Genomic DNA, 18,249 nt, shown 5'->3' with positions numbered 1-18,249 from the left:
AAGAAAAGTTTATGTTCAGCTCCTGAATTCTCCTGTTAATGGTCTTTTTGTCAGGGAGGTGCATGCCTTTGCCAGGGTATGCTCCTACTGCCTTGATGCAAATATCTGTTTTGTCTTGGAAGGATAAGTACCCCGAGACTTAAGCTGCATACACACTTACTGTTGAAAGTGTGAAACCATATATCTGAATAAGGTATTATGTATGCATACTTGCTGCTTTCAATCCACATGCATTATAGATCCCGCCATCCACAAAGGTGGGTATGGTTAGGTGATGCACAATGGAAATCCCTCCCTTTGATAGGGTTTTCTATGTTTTTTCTATACACACCTATACAATATCTCCCATAGGACTTGACTACCTGTGTGTGTAGGTTATAACTGTTGTTGTAATTTGTACATTAATATTATTGGACAAGTTCAGATTTTCAGAGAAGCAGAAAAAAGCAGAAACTGTCGGTTAAGAATATTGCTATTTTTCTAGGGAAAAAGGCGCGGGAACTCACCATAAACACCTCTCTCGTTCTTTCAGAATGGCCCTTGCCCACTTTGAAATAGGCGTAAGACTTCTGGAATATGTGGGTATTTTCCTCCCTGCCTAAAGCAAAGCCACCCAAGCACACCCATTGAGTTGGCAATCTAGAAAGCCCTGGAAGAGGAGTAGCCACATGTATAAGACTAATTGAAAGACTTAATTAAGATCAGGAGCAATATTTTTAAATTTGTCCCATTCCTTGTTTTAGAACAGCATCCATAGTGCAATGTATAATAATTAGTGTATGACATCTTTGAGAATAGAAATGCCAAAATAATTTCTCATTTCTCTATCAGGTGTCAAAGTCTTTATTGAGTTTAAAGCACATATACATTTCTATGGTAACCTCAACTTTTTATGATAGTTAAAAAGGTCTTGCTACAGTGCACATAATTTATTAATAAGAACCAAATCTTAACTGTACTTCAAATAAATAACCTAAATATTCAAGAATTTAATTTAAAAGCATAACTGTACAATATGAAAATATAAACAATACATAAAACATAATACTCTAAAGATATTTAGAAATAAATTTGTAATTCTGTATTATATAGACAGTGCAAGAAATTAAAAAAAATCAAATAAGCCTCTGAACTGGGAAATCATTTACTTTTACATTATCATGCAGACATAGCATTTCAAGCCATGCTGTTGCCTTTAATATGGTACTCTACATGCACACACAGGAGAAACAGCATGTGTAGCCAGAGGTTGCTTTGAAGACTTCATCATAGTCATTTGCAGAGTTACAATAGCAAGCTACTTCTCCGCTTCATATATATTAAAATCTTCAGCAATACAATCAGTTCTGATAGAAACTTCAGAGAAATCTCTAGCTGCATACAGTTTTCTCCCATGTGTGCACAAGGGTTTGAGGGATCGTGGCTGTAGTTATTAAAATTACTGTTACCAACCATATTCAACTGCATGCTTTCTTTCCTACGGTACCTTACAAAGAGGTATTTTGTTGCATTCAAAAGTTTTATCATCTCTTCAGCAAACCAATAGGCTTTTTTCCCACCTAAAGCTTAGGAGTGTAGAACATCCAATCAAAACAATCCCAGTTAAAAACCAACATATTATACCTAATGGACTGTGATCAAGAGTCAGCCACTACCTAACCACCTTTCAAGTTCATATAGATACTAAAATCAAAACATGAAATTTTGATGCAAAACAAATTTGACCACTAGTTAAGATGTGATGTAAGCAACGGTGTAGAATACAGCATAACTAGTTGTTGTTTTCAAAAAATCTATTTTGTGTGGACCTAGAGACATTTCGTGTGAACTTGAGTTAATTATGAATCAGTTTTTATTCCTGTAGAAAATAAAATAGTCATAGAGGCAAAGACCAGAGAATGCAATAAACACTAAACTGTAAACACATAATTAGTCTTTTGGAGTGCACACTGACATTGCAAGAGCTTGTTCAACAGACTTCGGCAACAAGACTACGATAGGTCACAGCAGCATGAGATCACATGGAAAGCACTGAACAATAATACTATCACACACCAACACCTCCTAGCAATCAGGTAACTGAAGGGAAACATCTCTTCTCCATGAGATGCTTTCCTGATCAAATGCTGCTCTTTTTGATGCCTAATTTAATGTTCCAATAGTCTTAAATGTGTGTGCTTTATCTGTTGGCTTAAAAACTACTCTTTAGCCGTTATAGGTCCAGAGTTTTACAGTTCTGTCTGCAGAAGATGACAAGAAGGAAAGATCTTGTGTATGCCATCTGCACTGAATCACTTTGTCTTTATGCTCCCCTACCACCATAGTTGGGAGCTGCTTGGTAAGGTCCCCTGTAAAAAAGAAATAGAGTCATTATTGTTTACTCGAACTTTTTGCAGAATCACCATTCACTTCACTTGATTGCATTTACAACTTTACATCACATCCTGATAACTCAGTAACTCATTAAGGTCGGTTCATATGCTGCCAAGGGGTAGTGAAAGAAGCAGCACAGATGATTTGTTCTTCTTTCCACATTTCTACCTTTACAGCACAAGGCTATACATGTTTATTGAATTTAGGGGAGCTTACTCCCAGGTAATTCAGAATAATTCCAATGTGTAAAGAACTTGCAGGTCTCAATAGCAACAACCACCTTGCGCTTCAGAAGCTCTCTGAGGCAAACAGATCTTGCTCACAAATCCCACTTCATACTTTCTAGAAGTAGTAAAGTTTGAAGCAGCAGCTACCCATGGTATTTCTTTCACTGCCTTCTGGTAATCCATGAAATTGTCTTAAAAAAATGAAAACTCCCTGTTGTTTCTTTGCTGATTTAGCAGTTAAATTACCTTGCAAGTCTGTCACTTTTATTTTCATATCATAAGAACCCGTGAGAAGGTAATGAGCCCCAGGGGAAAAGCGGACAGAACGGACATCACTGGAATGAGGATGGTAACTCTGCACCATTCGCCCTCCACGAATATCATACAGCATACAGCTGGAATCCTCCTGGCCTGTAGCTAGAAGACGACCACTAGGATCTACAGCTACTGATGCCACAGCACTGCCTGCAAGGAGAAATCCCATAAATGAAATCAGTACCATTTCTCTAGATAATGTGTGTGTTGTTTACAATAAAGATTTTTTAAAGAAGTCCTTATAAAATATAGATCAGAATAAAGATAGATGCATTTCCAGGCATCTGATACAATTCAGCATAGGGACCAGGGGAGATGTAACTAAGCCCAAAGCATGTGCTATTGAGATAATCATTATTCTTCCCCTGCCTGTGCATGCCTACCTTTTCTTCCGTTTCCCTATGTTTATTATAGGTTGTAAGTCCCTTGGGGAGGGCCTTCCATACCTGTTTCTTGGCGGCGGGGGGGGGACCACATGTACATAGATGATATGATATGATATTAATAAATCTTTTTAACTGTACTATCACTTAATTGTTTACTTGTACTGTCATTTAAATTTAGATAAATACGGCAGATATGGTTGTTTATCCTTGCAGATCTGCTGTAAATGTACTTTTAACTAACAGCAAACACTGGTTAATGTTTCAAACAAGTTCTTCTGTATGTTAAAAAATAATCTTCAATACCAGTATGAGACAGGAAATGGACCTAACCCTTGGCTCCTTAAAAACTGGCAATCATTGCCTTTATTTTCCTGATAAAAGGTATCAGATAAATTTTAGAAGGATTGCTAGCTTTTGCACTGAAGAGATGTCCCTCTCTTCATCCAAAGACAATAGGGTGGGTTGCAACAATACATGAAGCAGTCAATAGTTTAAAAAAATTAAATCAGCAACATAGTAAATTATAATATGTGAAAGTTTTATAGAGGGCATTCCCCTACACCAAAAAAGTCTGATGGAAAAGGAAGGTTTACAGCTGGCCCCTAAAGCTGAAAAGTGGCACAGCCACACCTCCAGGAGTTAGTGCTTTCTATATCCAGGGTCCTATTACTGAAATGGACCCTTGTACCTTGTGAACAGAAGTTAATTTATGTGAATTTGTTTCCAAATATTTTTGCACAGAACTTGCTATTTTCCAAACAGCAACTCTACTGGCCAACCATGGCAAGGATTTTTTCTTGGCTTCATCATCAGTAACCTTACCAGTTCCATGAAATGTTGTTCCAACAACGCGAACACAACTAGGTACTCTGAGATCCCAGAATCGTACGGTCTTGTCTTGGGAGCCAGACGCTATCATCCATCCACTCCATGTATAAAGTGCTAAAATGTGACCTGCATATAAGGAATTTTGATTTGTATTAATTATTAATACAAATATTGATATTATTGCATTGATGATTTAAATTATTGATATACGGTGGTACCTCGGGTTACGTATGCTTCAGGTTACATATGCTTCAGGTTACAGACTCCGCTAACCCAGAAATAGTACCTCGGGTTAAGAACTTTGCTTCTGGATGAGAACAGAAATCGTCCTCCGGCGGCGCAGCGGCAGCAGGAGGCCCCATTAGCTAAAGTGGTGCTTCAGGTTAGGAAGAGTTTCAGGTTAAGAATGGACCTCCGGAACGAATTAAGTACTTAACCCGAGGTACCACTGTACTAACCAGGAATGCACGTTTGTCAGCAAAATGCACTTTTGTCATACAAGTAAGAGAAATGGCAAGTTCTACATGCAACAAGGGTAGTTTTGCCAAAATTTGTGAATTTACACAGTAAAGTGTACAATGTGGTACATTTTAAACTTTATTAAAATGGTTCATTAATCCAGCAACACCCACTGTTTGTTGTTAGTAAAACTGACTGAGACCAAAGGCTACCAAAGCTTGACCAGAAACGTACCAGTATGACCACTCAAAGCATGGAGGCCTTGCCCTCGCTGGCAGTCTGTTGTATAAATATTACAGTCCCCAGCTCCAGCGCTTATTAAAATGGCACCACCACTTTCAGGACCTTCCATAAAAGCTAGATCCCTAATGGTTCCATCATGCATGCTGAATTCCAAATCTGGCCCTAAAATAGATGGAGAACAGAGTGAACAATTATCACACACACAGAGAAAGAAAATTTGGAGTTTTATAACCATTCAGGACACTACTTAATATTAAAACACAGCAACGTTTGAGTCTAACCAAACTGTTTGCAAAAACAAAACTCTCAATCCCACACACAGAAAAATTGTGCCAGTCTGGTATCGGGTTGAAATGTACCGCACTGCAGAATTACTGCCTTCATGTACGTAGATTGCACAGTATATAACAGTACAATAGTTTACATTTATACTACTACAACTGGTCTGGTTTTTTATTCAAAAAAAATCTTCCAAAGTTTTAAGCTAAGGTTCTTAATTTTTTTAAAAGTTTTCTTATGATACGATAATCTTTCTTGTCAATGTCCCATACAGAACAACGAAATTGAAAATCTACATCAGACATTCAGAAACCAGCAAGCCTGCTATCCCAGCTATCTCAGCCTGGTTAGCCCAGTAAAAACTCTGATACCCCATAATTAAATACAATATACTCCCATAGAGACTACCTTACACTGTGTTTAAAACCAAAATCGCATTTGAATAGAAACTGTTTCTCGGCGGCTAGTCCTAGTCTTTATAACCCTGTACCTTCTTCCACAAGGCAGAAGCTGAAAGAGATCATTTCCGGGGTGCGCACTATCCTGCACTATCTCTGCAGCTTTCTTATGGCACCTGGAAGCATAGATTTGATCCAAGGTGCGAAGAGTGCACCCAATTATTCTCTCCGCAGTCTTTACAACCCTGGACAGCATTGTTTTTCCCCTGACCGTGCAGCTCCCAAACCACACACACAGACCATAAGTTAAGAACAACAACCCAAGATGGTGGCGTGTGCAGACACTGCGACTAACAACTCCTTGGAGAGGAGTCAGGGTTTGTTAGGACAAATTATTTATAGCCGATATGAAAGCTTTCTCATCCCCTGAACAATGCAAGAACAATATGTTGTGAGCTGGGAATACTGCCTTTATCAGTAAGAGCATGGCTGAGGACCTTGAAATATTGGATCTTCCTCCATTATAGAGCCCTATCCCCTAATTCTATACGATCTTTTAAGTGATAGTGCAATCTACAATCTATCATTGATTTGTAGGAGAAAACTGGATTCGATAGGGCTCACTCTAACTGATTTTGAAATCTCTGATCCCAAAGATATATGGGAAATTATCAGGAAGACCCTCACAGAAAAAAGTGTTCTCGCCATGCTTGAGGTTGCAAAGCACAGCACCTGCTCTCCTATCCACCTAAATCTCCCTTTGTGTAGAGATTTCCAAAAGGGATACATGACAAATCTGAAGAAACATGAATCGTGTAGGCTGTTTATGTTGGCCAGATTTAACATGTTTCCCTCGGCGGTAGTGAGAGGAAGATACTTAGCTATCCCAGAATCAGAGCGTCTCTGTAAATGCAGAAAACAGGAACCCGATACTCTAGAGCATATATTCTTTTCCTGTGACTTTGGCAGCTATGCCAGGAGACAATTATTTGAGGCCCTAAAATTTAATAGACAGTTTTTTACACAACCAACTGTTCAGGACCTGCTGGCGGACAGCGATGATCAAATTACTTTAATAGCGGCTGAATTTTTAAGTGCTGTCCATGAAGAAAGAATGGGCCATGATAAAGAGACTTAGTGGTTTTTAATGGTAGGTGATGTTGCTGTGTTGTATTATATTATTTATGTACATTGATTTATTTCTTGGAGTTAAGAATAGGACTGGGATAAATTGTGTTCGCTGAGCCCGTATTTTATACAGTCTGTATATGATGTTTGTTTGTTAATGTGAGGTGTGATATGCCTAATAAAGGATTTTGAATTGAATTGAACAATGCAAGAAATTATATGCTCTTAAGTGTATAAAAAGTCAATTGTTACAAGCAATTGTAACAACAGTTTGTACTTACCTGTTGCATTGCAGGTGTCTGCATTGAAAGGTAGCACTTTAACATATTTGTCATTGGAACCAGTTGCCAGCAATTGTCCACAAGGACTCCAGGCCACACAATAGATTGATCCTTTGTGATGTTTGTTCCTTTTGAAACGTACCACAGGCTGCTTAGGAGTGTTACTATCACTAGGGGGGGCAAATGAAAGTAAGATGATTTTGTGCTTTTGCATGTCTGGACAGGGTCTGTAACAAAAGGCTAATAATTCTACTCTTTTGGAAGGATAGAGTAATTAGCAAATATTTTAAAATGACATAATTGCATTTAAAATTATTTATCGTTTCTTTTGTATTAAAAATATGAACTATAGAAAGGGTCCCTCTTCTAAAGTGATGCACTTTTAAGGAAAGTCTGTTTTTCTTGAGCATGCAAAAAAGCCCACCTTCAAAAGGCTTATATTGTTTTAATGAGCTGTAAAGTGCTTTTTAAAAAATGGTGCAGAACACAGCTGCCCAGCTCTTACTAGAACCTTCTGTAGCAAGGCAGATGCTCTGCCATTGAGCTAAGTTCCTTCTTCAACCTTCTCCAACCAAATTAATAGAAATACATTTTAATTTAAACACACAATAAATAAATGGTCTGGTGGGAACAAGATAAATTCTGCCCAATACCACTGTCTTTGTCCAATATGGGATCCCAACACACTGTTCTTGAGAGAACCTGAGAGATCTGATCATCAGTCTCTAATCACTAATCTAATTTTGCCTTTAGCAGAATGTAGGGAAATCCACACTTTTTAAACTTGTAAAATCATTTTCCTCACCAATGCACCTGCCTACCAGAAGTTCAGCTGAGACAACAGAATTTAATTAATTAAATCAGAATTTAATTAAAACACAACAGACTGCTTCTGGCACTACCGCAGCTAAAGCCAAGCGACTTTGTTTTCAGATTACAGGAGTCCCCTTCAGATGTGCACATTCAGCATTAACTGAACAAAGAGGATCCCAGCCTGCATCCCCATTTGCCAAAGCAGGGTGCAGGCTAGGATCCGGTTCCTGATAGGTGGGGGGGGGGGCTTCTGCCCCCCTGCCCACCCATCAGGAAGGGCAAGGCAGTTCCAGTTCCCACGCTGGGGCTCCAGTGAAGCCTCTGCTGTCCTGCAACGCCGCCGCACCAAGAGGGGTGAGCAGACTTTCAGAACATTTAGGGAGCATGACAAACATTGGAAGGCAGCTACAGGAGACTTGCAAGACTATTGGTATCTTCAGATCTTGACCATTGCATTAATGGAAAAGTTAACAAAGTAATGACAATAAGCCAAAACAAACCAAGAAGGGGGGCATGGGAAAGGGGGGCACAAGCTCCACCCCCTGACCCTTCATGAGTACAGAAGGTTCTCTACTTCAAACAGTCACCTTCCAACTCACAGAAGATGATAAGGATTTTGAGGATGGAGCTAGCACATTCAACCCCTATAGTTCCCCGCCACAGTATGTTTTGTTACTACTGAATGTGCATGCCTGAAGAGCAGGAATACCACAACTTCCACTTTCCCAAAGTGAATTAGCCACTTCTAATATAACACTTTAAGCATTGTAAAGGCAAAAAATCAATGGAAAACTAAAGACTTCAAGTAATCTTGTGAGAGAGGAAACCAGATTTCATGATTTTCAGATACAGTCACATACCAATTTCCATTTCTACTGTAGTTTTTCATGTGCAAAAATCTTGTAACTTAGAAGTTGCAAGACTGCTTTCAAGTTCTTAGTTAAAAAGGTAACAGAAATAATAATCTGCCTGCCATTATTTTTCTTCTCTATCTTAATTTAACCATTATTTATTAAAGATGCAGGAAAACAGCTGATTAACAATCATTACTTACACGCAAAAGTAGAAACTGTAAAAGCAGTGGAATCATGTAAATATTTGGCTACTGGACAGTTTAAATAAAAGCAAGATGCTAATAAGGCAACTGAAAGCTAATACAACCAAGAAGCTTTTAGTAATAGCAGAGGTTTTTTTAAAAAAAGGTCATGCTGCAGAAGCTGTAAAGTGAGGCTGTTGTATGAAGAGTGAAAGCAGAGGAGTACAAAATATGGAGAAAGTGGTATACTCAAGTAGTTATGGAGCAGGCACATAATACAAAGCCAAAAGAAACAAAGCCAAATGATCTGGCAACTCCAAAGTGTTTGTAAGAGGAAATACTGTAAATTTACTAGTTACTTTGTTGTCATCTTTACAGAGGAAGACTGCGAAGATCTGCCTAAGTCAAATACCAGTTTTCGAGGAACAGCAGAGGAGGAGCTAAACAGCATATAAGCAAACAAGTTATAAAGAGACTAAACACACACACACACAAAATATTCTGTAAGAGTAACATATTTATGGCTTTTTAAATTTCACAAGGTGAAGGCTGGCTTGTGATGGGTCACATTTAAAACAACAGCAGCACTACACTTGGCAACATTTTATAATGCAAACAGCCAACTCACTGAACAAACATCCCATCCTACTACAGCGTTTGCTACCGACATTTGCTCCCATTTGCCATGCTTGCAGCCACACAAGTCCACAGAGGTGAGAAAGCTAAGCATGATATATGGAGGAGTTCAAACTACTTCATATTGTTTTTTGTTTTACTCAGATGTTTGAGCAAAAGTGAAATAGCATGGGTCCAAAAACAATTTCAAGTAATTTCACCAATTTCAGTGAAATGGCTTGCCAAGCTCACTAATATTAGAACTTGCTACTGGTCACCTATGCATAGTAATTGATATTACCATGAGCTACAGTGAACCTCACAAAAATCCTGTAAATAATAAAGTAACTTCTATTTGGCATTTATTTTTTGTTTGTTTGTTTATTTGCTAACCATAGTTGGACAGTCAAGAAGTTCACCTTATGGTAGTTATTCAGGTAGGAATTTGCTGAAATTCCTTTTTTAACACTTCTGTTTCTGCTTGTTCTGCTTCCTATTCATCAGAATATTTAAGATTGCCACTGGCAACCTCCATTTTTCTATGTACATAAAAATGTAAGGTTGTCATCGTGCAGCCCCCATTGAAGGATATGTAACCACAATCCTGAATTTGCAAGAGAGGGGGGCAAAGAGATGGCAGATTTAAACAACAGCAGAGGTTTGAATAAAGCATGGTTGGAGGTACACAGGAGCTGTGAGGGAACAGACGTTGATCTGAAGGAGCTGTGGGGGGGTGTGGGGGGGTAAAGATTTATTTAGCTGGGTTGGTGAGCAACAAGAGCAGCCCCAAGTTCATACATAAAAAGTTGGGCAGGGAGAAAACTTTATTTTCACTACGTATAAGCTTTCACTTCAACATCAACAGCAAAACATATGGTAACTTCTCAGCAACGGCACAACAGTAACTAACTTCCAGTTTAGCATTGGTTCTAAAATGGTCTTGAGAACAGTGTGAACCTTTTGTCTGCCTTAAATTTCCTAACCATGCTTATAAAAATGCAATGAGGATAATGGGGCAAAAATTGTGTCACTTGTAATGCCAATGTTTCAGATTGCTTTCCAAAAATGAAGTTATAGAATACTGATATTCTATTAATATAAGAGAGTTTTACATTTTTCCGAGTAGCCCTATTCGTGTGAAATACCTAGACTAATATTTTTGTAGCCCTCAAGGGGCAAAGTTCCACAATAATCAATGACATGTTAAAAAATAAGAAATGGAGAAAATGAGGGTCAGAAAAGCAGAGCAGAAATGGATACAAATGTCAGACATAACTGATGAGAGACAGATTAACAATCAATAATTACTCCTACCTTGATTCCTGGAGTTCTGGATAGGCACATACTCTTAAAGTTTTAGAATTTGAGCCAACAGCATAAAGAGTGCCACTTGGATGAAAAGCCACAGCTCTGACAGCTTGTGTATCTTCTAGGGTATTGACACAAATGAATTGCTTTTTTGATTTGTCATCCTGTTGTGTCAAAAGTTACAATACAAGTGACTATTTCTCCATAGTTCTTTACAACTAGAATGCCATACATGATATTATTCTAATATTAGGAAAAGGTTGCACATCAACTCAACATAAGAAATATGAAAGCAACACCTGGTTTGGGCAATAGTTCAGGGATTCATAAACCGTAATTTGTGAAACTGTGAAAAAGGGTCAGTGTTGAAAGCCAAAACTTAAACTCTCTACTGTTGTCCAAGTATTTCCCACGTCTCCAACACATTATGATATAATGCCACCCCCAACATGGGGAATACAATACATTTAGAATTCTGGATGTAAAAACTAAGGGTAAATTTTCACCTTCACTGGGGTGGAGTCTATTTAAATGAGATATTTGGTTGGTGTGCTTCTAAACACACTGCAATGCTTGTGGTGTGCCACTAGGTAACACTATACTACACTATATGCAGGTTTTGATACTGGAACGTTCATTATCCGAAATCTCAGTTATCTAAACACAAAAAGTATACCCAAACCTCACTACACAAACAGCTGATTCAGATATCTGAACAGCCACAGTTTGTCCACTTCCTTACTTGCATTTATTTTGCTGGCTGGCAGCAGCCATTTAGGGCAGAAACCATGGAGGGAAGGAGAGGGATTGGACAAAGTGGGGAAAGATTGCACAAATCAACTTTTCCTTTGTTTGGCTTTTGCTGATTTGCAGCAGTTTCAGGTAGAAACCATGGCGAGGGAGGGAGGGACAGACAACGGACAAATCACAGATTAGAAATGTTCCCATGGGAAATAATTGAAATCATCAGCTCATTATGTGAATGCTCCCCTGATGAACAATTTCCTGGGAATGCACTGTCCTCAGAAAGTTGGACCTGTGTGTACTATGTGGCAGAATACATGTATGATAAGGAACTCACATTTAGGACATTTGTGGATTTACAAAAATAATGATAATGAATGCTATATTTGCACCAGCCCTGATGCTGCAACAGTGACATGATTATACAAACTATGGCATTTAGGTAACCTGGACAAGAAGTTCAAGTTGCATCCATCTTAAATGCTTGGGATATGCATGAGACATTCATGTTCTAGTTTATAGTCTTAACATTTTTGTGCGAAATGAAAACACACTCATTTGGAAGGTCAGGTACTACAAAACATATTTTTAATATAGTTTAGTTTCCTTTTATTAGTTATGTGAATAAAAACAGTAATTTTCCTCGGCCTTCTGGGACACATGAAGCCTTATGGAAAGGGTACCTAGCATGAGTCTTAAATATGGGATTGTCATTTTTTTGAGAAATTCCACAGTCATATCTGTTCTTGATGTCCAAGTGATTGGCAGTAAGACTATGACTATATTTTGGGGTACTCCACCATAGCACTGTACAATTTCTTATTGTTTGCCTGTCATTTTTTACATTTTGAAAAAAATCAATAAAACTTTTTTTAGGATTAAGCCTTTTCATTGTAATGCAAGATGCTATGAAGTCCTACCTCATCACCACTTGCTCTTGTTAAATTCCCTGGAGAATCTTCATGTTGTGCTGGAATGGCACCATGCTCTGGTATTCTGTTTTGATACACAAAATTTAAATTCAAATTTAAATGCAACTTTCCCTGTTATTTACACCCATGTCACCTTCCTCTGCTTCCCCGTCCCCTTGCTTTCTTGGTGCTGCCCTCTATTCTTCTCCTTTCCCTTCTTATTCTAAATTAAGCAACAAATGTAAATATATAATTGTCTGTTGCTGGTTATTCAGCAATAAACTGACATCTTCAAATTCTAGAATAATTTTTGAAGATATTTTTATGTGCTGCCATAATTGAAGGACATTATTGAGGAATGCCCTATGAAGAGAGTTTGTCCACGTGGAGGTAATCTGCCTGAATACTTGCCCACTACTTACTGGTTTGCCCAAGCTATGGGGACTTAAAAGCAACTGTGTTCATATAATTAAATTGTTTAAGTATTTGACTAACTTGGGAGGGGCAGGTTCCCCTGAACCTCTGAAAAAGTGGCCGGTTTTGCTTTTAAAGTAGCAATTTTAAGGAGAAAAGTTTGTGGGGATGATGAGTTAAATTCTTCAGGGTAGGTTGCAAACTCTTATCTGACGGATAACTGTGTAATGTATTTTATTCTGTTTTATGTATTTTATCTTTAGTAATAGCTTCAGGTAGACTAAATAATTAATGCTTTTTTGTACTACTCATCAACAAGTTATCTGAGCAGTTCACAAAAGTTATGAACCAAATATATAAGAAAATATCAATGCAACGCTCACAAAACCATTAGAAATTCAATATAAAACAGCTACACACTAAAACAGTATAATTAAAAAGATCCCCATCTGGCACCAAAGACCACAATGCAAACACCAGACAAACTTCTCTGCTGAAGGCACCAATGCAGCACAACTCAAAAAGTCCTTCCTCCCCACTTCTCCCCATCTGATGGGCACACTTGGATATTGCCAGCTCTTCAGTCCTTTAGGTAGCCTAGCCCCGAGCTATTTAGGTCTTTAAAAAGTTAACAACAGCACCTTGAATAGGGTCCAGAAATACAGTGGAAGCCAGTGCAGATGACAGAGCCCAGTCTACTGAATATGGCGAGTGGCGGTTAGAACTGTTGTGGGCCCCAACAGATGATTATGTAACTATGTGATTTTTAACCCTGCCTGACGGAACAGTCCAGGGAGGGGAAAGTATACACAGAAAGAGGTTTTTTGTGGGGCTTTGTGTGTTTTTCTTATTCAGGGGAACAGAAAGGTTAGGAGCTAATTGCATGAGGGGGAAAAGCCCGTTAAATTAAAGGAGGGGTAAATAAAAATGGATTAAGCCAAAGTGGTCGATATAAGGGCAGAGAGTTGAAAAGAGAGAAAGAGGAGTGGATGCTGAAGGGAGAGAGCAGGCTGACAGAAAGGTATACTGACCACTAATATACTTTGAGAAGAGGCTCTGCAAACTGCTTCTTCAGGCAGGAGAGAAAAAACAGAGAGAAACACCTGCCTGCCAGAATTCTATGTTCTCCTGCCTCATCGCCAGATGAGATCATACCCAACCAGTGAATGGATTCCAACCAGAACAAATAGACTGAAAACACTCCAGGAAATGAATGTTCATTTGTTACTTGTATGTTTACTTGTAAAAATTTTATCCAAATTTGGCATGGGTGGTATCCATTACTCCTATTTTTCTGGTGCAAGAGATGTGGGCTAGCAGAAATGAACTTTCCCCTCCTCTCTTCAGCAACTCCCTGTGTGCAGCCTCCAGTTCAGCTCCAGGCAAGATTTTGGTGGTGCAGATGAGGAGGAGAGGAAACTCCACTGCTGCTGCTCTGGATACAGTCAAAAGTATTCTACCCAATGACTGAGCAAGGCACAATATGTTGCGAGGGTGGCACATCAAATTGATCTGCATATTATTCATCTTAGTGCAGAAGTAGCACTGACATGCACAAGAGTGTTCCAAGTACTTACATTTTATTTCCATGGACAGGTGATTCTTCAAGAGATGGTATCTGATTAGTGGACCCAAGTTTCTGAGGTGTGCTTGTACTGAACTGTACATTAGCATTTGCTGTTCTCTGACTAGAATCTGGAAGGATGGATACGGTTCCTTTGCTGCCACTGCAGTGCTGGTTAAGTGTTTGCACATCATTTCCCAGATTGTCAATTCCCATATTTAACTCCCCCAACTTCTGAACAGACCTGCAGGATACATTAAAAAAACATAAATGAAGAGCTATGAAAGCATAATTACTATTACATTCAATGTAATGTTGTCACCAATATGGTATTTGGTTAATAAGACTTAAGAAAGGCATCAAATTAATACAAAAAGAACGTCATCACATCCTATCAGCAGATGCTGGGGAACTTACTGTGAAAGTCATTTTATAACAAAATTATACTGAAAACTATAATCAGATTTGAAAATATTCTTTTTAGCGACTGTCAGCATTTATTTCAAAGTAAATTCCATTGACTCTAGAGTAAGGCTAAGATTGTAGTCTTTGCTATTGAACAAATCATAACCTGAAAACCACAAAGATATCATAGCCAACCTGTTAAGAAACTGCTCTGTAAGATTTTGCTGTGCATCTGAACCATCCTCCTGGTTTACCCCTCCTTCTAATAACATTTGCTGATATAGTTGTCGCTGTTGCTCCTTCTGTTCTAAGTGCTGCTGGTATCGTAATCGCTGTCGGTAATATTCCTGAAATTGGTCTGTTGAATCACGAAGCTAAACAAGATCGGACATAAATAAAATCATCATTCTCATTACAGTTCTTTATCACCACACCAATAAAATTTTACATTACCAGAGGCAGAAAAAAAGCAACGGCTCTTTACTTAAGTGTAACATAGCATTAAACATTTGGTGGTGTATGCTCATTCTGTCTTTTACCTCACCTGGAAAACACACCTGTAAACTTACTGAAAGTGCTTTTTTTAAAAAAAAAAAACATAACATAAAGGCTTGGAAAATCATGAACAAAATTCTAGAATGCATAATTTGATTTTAAATGGAAATCTCCCATGACTAGTCAACAAAGGAAACACATTTCTACATTTGCTGCTGCCACATACTTTGTGTTCACTTGCCAGCTCAAAAATTTTGATCAAAGCAATCAAGTTTTAAAATTTATTGCTTCGTAAAGGTAGATACTGAATGGAGTGGGAAGAAACATTTTGCAAGCATGTTACAAAGAACATTGCAACCTCACCAAGCATACCAAGAACACATGTTGTCCTATAGACTTTCCCAAATTAATGGCAGGTCTGCTTATATGCCACAGTCACAACTTTTATCTCATTCTGTACTGCAAGCAGGCAAGCTTCAACAAACAACACGCATGAAGTCCTAATGCATGGGTAGGCAAACTAAGGCCCGGGGGCCTGATCCGGCCCAATCGCCTTCTAAATCTGGCCCGTGGACGGTCCGGGAATCAGCGTGTTTTTACATGAGTAGAATGTGTCCTTTTATTTAAAATGTATCTCTGGGTTATTTGAGGGGCATAAGAATTCATTCATTTCCCCCCCTTCAAAATATAGTCTGGGCCCCCCCACAAGGTCTGAGGCCCCCTGCTGAAAAAGTTTGATGACCCCTGTCCTAATGCTAAGTAGTTCCAAAACAGAACTAGCTTTGGAGCATGGAGGCAGATTGCATGCTTTGTCTGGTTCTGTGGCTCCCTGCTCCCCATTGGTTGGCTGGCTTTAAAAAGAAGACTGAAGAGGAAGACATCCCTCTTGTGCTGTGTGCTGTGCCACATCTCAGCTCTCATAAAAGAGCAGGAATTTTAAAAATAGCAGTACTGAGTTTCTAAAGAAGAGATGTTTTCTGGATTTCAGTGGAGGACTGAACTTCTGTAGAAGTTTTATCACAATGGACTGGATCAAGAATTGGAGGTTTCTTAATTCTTCCTATACCATGACTGCAGCTCCTGAAAAGCTACTCCTGACTATGGTGGACCCTCTGGAACAGTGTGAGGAAGAGCTCAAGGGTCATTTCAGCAGAAGGGATAAAATTGGCTAAAGCAGCAGATGCACCTTCATGAGCAGAGATTTTCATTGATCCCCTTCTCACTATAACCCCTCCCAAACCCTCATGGGAGACTTTGGAACAGATGCACAGGTCTGAAATGACACGGAGTGGGTTGCAAAGCATTATTCTCCCCCTGATCCTATCCACTGTGTTATAAATTGTGGGAATGGTTTCCCCCATAATGACATTTTCTTCTATATACCCTGGAGAGAGTGCGTAAGCAAAAACATCAAAACATCCACACAAAATAAATTTTTTTAAAAAGAAATAAAAAGAGACAAGACATACACTACTGTAAATCAATAAAATATTGAATAAAAATAAATTAATAATAATAATCATAATAAAAACATCCACACAAATCTACTTCTAAATACTGGGACTGCATGCCATGAAATAAAATTGCTGCATAAATATATTTGGGACCCCACAGACCCCTTTTTACATTTATATGGCAACCAGTAGAGTATCTTACAGAGGGACACATTCACACACTTTTTAGATGAATCAAGAATTAAGTATGCAGAATGCACAGCAAGCATGCTTGCTATAGAAAAGCAAGCTTCAAAAAAATCACGTTGCACAGGAGTTCCCACTACAGTACGCATTGCATATGAGCTGCCGAAGCGAACACTACAGTACGCATTTTGTTATTACCAATCAAAGCAGGAAAATTCAAAGGCCCTTTATTAGGTGGAAGCAAAAATATTCCATTACCTCATTTTTTTCTTGCTTGGCTGGTCCTTGATTCTGTGTTCCATTTGCTGGCTCTTTTTCTGGAACTGAGTTCTGGCACACAGTCTCACTGCCTGACAAGGGCTGGGGATCCATTGGCGTGTCACATCTTTCATGGATGCAGAGACCAGGAAAAAGCGTTTAAAGTTTTCTTTTATGTTAAACCATTTTGCAAATACATCTTATATATACAGATACTCATGATTTAAATACATGCTAACCATTTCCCAAACTTAGGCCAGAAAAGAATATTTCCACAACTATGACAGCAACATTTCCCTCCATGCTCACAGTCCTTCGCTGGTCTCACAGAACAGCTGGGTGACAAAGAAAGTGACATATCTAAAATGTTTTAACATTCCAGACTTTAAAAAGTAAAAGTATGGGGGGGGGGTAGGAACTGAGCTTTACTATCCCTCAAGACAACAACTGGCAAAATGTGTTCCCCTGAAAATAGCAGAGGGAATTGGTGTTTGCCACGTGGCTCAAGACCCATAGCAAACTAAGGGAAGCAATATCTCTCAAAGATGAACAATCAAGTGCAGGAGCAAATGTTATTGTGAGAGGTCCAGAGGGTACTAAAAGAAAGTAAGGCTTGTCCATACTTCCACTTGTCCTGATGCTTTCTCCCTGAAAACCCACTCTACCAATTAATCAGAGCAAAAGTCATTCAGTTTACACATGGATTGATGTTTGCTCCGATTCAGCAGTAAAGAATCGATTTTCATGGGAAAAGCGGTGGGGAAAAGCAGAAAACTAATCAGACCTATGCTTTCTAGGTGTGGGACAAGCGAAGTGTGGGCGAGCATTAAGTGAAGTGTCCCACTAGGGCTAGAAAAGTGATGTCAAGATCCTTTAAGACAAAAGAAGTATCAGCAACAGGAGAAGACCCATCGAGGCACAACATATAAATTACCAATAATGCTGATGCACTCTATTTTTAAGTGGGCCACAAAAGTCCCAACTAGATTCTAACATGCCTACAGAAAATTTGGCAGAGATCGTTTAAGAGACTCAGCCATCTGTTCAGTAGCGTCAGCATGTGGCAGCCCTGGTTTTAACACTATTAAAAACACAAATAAATATATCATAAAACAGAACAAAACAGCCT

General features: G+C 38.8%; 1 protein-coding gene and 1 long non-coding RNA gene across 3 annotated transcripts in view; one reads left to right on the top strand and one right to left on the bottom strand.

Moving 5' to 3' along the window:
• Positions 1 to 812: 812 nt before the first annotated feature.
• The window catches only part of WDR47 (WD repeat domain 47), a 35,776-nt gene continuing 18,339 nt past the window's right edge, over positions 813 to 18,249 (bottom strand). The window contains exons 6-16 of one of the 2 annotated variants that reach the window (XM_053391538.1): positions 17,121 to 17,247; positions 14,923 to 15,101; positions 14,336 to 14,566; positions 12,354 to 12,429; positions 10,696 to 10,853; positions 9,126 to 9,206; positions 6,918 to 7,087; positions 4,823 to 4,993; positions 4,124 to 4,255; positions 2,847 to 3,065; positions 813 to 2,348 (exon numbers count right to left, since the gene is read on the bottom strand). In XM_053391538.1, coding sequence (XP_053247513.1) covers positions 2,206 to 2,348; positions 2,847 to 3,065; positions 4,124 to 4,255; positions 4,823 to 4,993; positions 6,918 to 7,087; positions 9,126 to 9,206; positions 10,696 to 10,853; positions 12,354 to 12,429; positions 14,336 to 14,566; positions 14,923 to 15,101; positions 17,121 to 17,247 — 1,687 coding nt within the window. In that variant the 3' untranslated portion in view covers positions 813 to 2,205. The remainder of the gene's footprint in view (positions 2,349 to 2,846; positions 3,066 to 4,123; positions 4,256 to 4,822; positions 4,994 to 6,917; positions 7,088 to 9,125; positions 9,207 to 10,695; positions 10,854 to 12,353; positions 12,430 to 14,335; positions 14,567 to 14,922; positions 15,102 to 17,120; positions 17,248 to 18,249) is intronic. The other variant, XM_053391539.1, reaches the window with a different exon arrangement.
• Positions 2,229 to 4,089, top strand: LOC128415402 (uncharacterized). Its single transcript, XR_008330942.1, has 3 exons — positions 2,229 to 2,338; positions 2,883 to 3,115; positions 4,043 to 4,089. It is a non-coding gene; the product is annotated as an uncharacterized LOC128415402 (long non-coding RNA).

Source organism: Podarcis raffonei, chromosome 6 (genome assembly GCF_027172205.1).
Source record: "Podarcis raffonei isolate rPodRaf1 chromosome 6, rPodRaf1.pri, whole genome shotgun sequence".
NCBI classification, from domain to species: Eukaryota; Metazoa; Chordata; class Lepidosauria; order Squamata; family Lacertidae; genus Podarcis; species Podarcis raffonei.
This window is presented reverse-complemented; position numbering and strand designations above follow the sequence as displayed.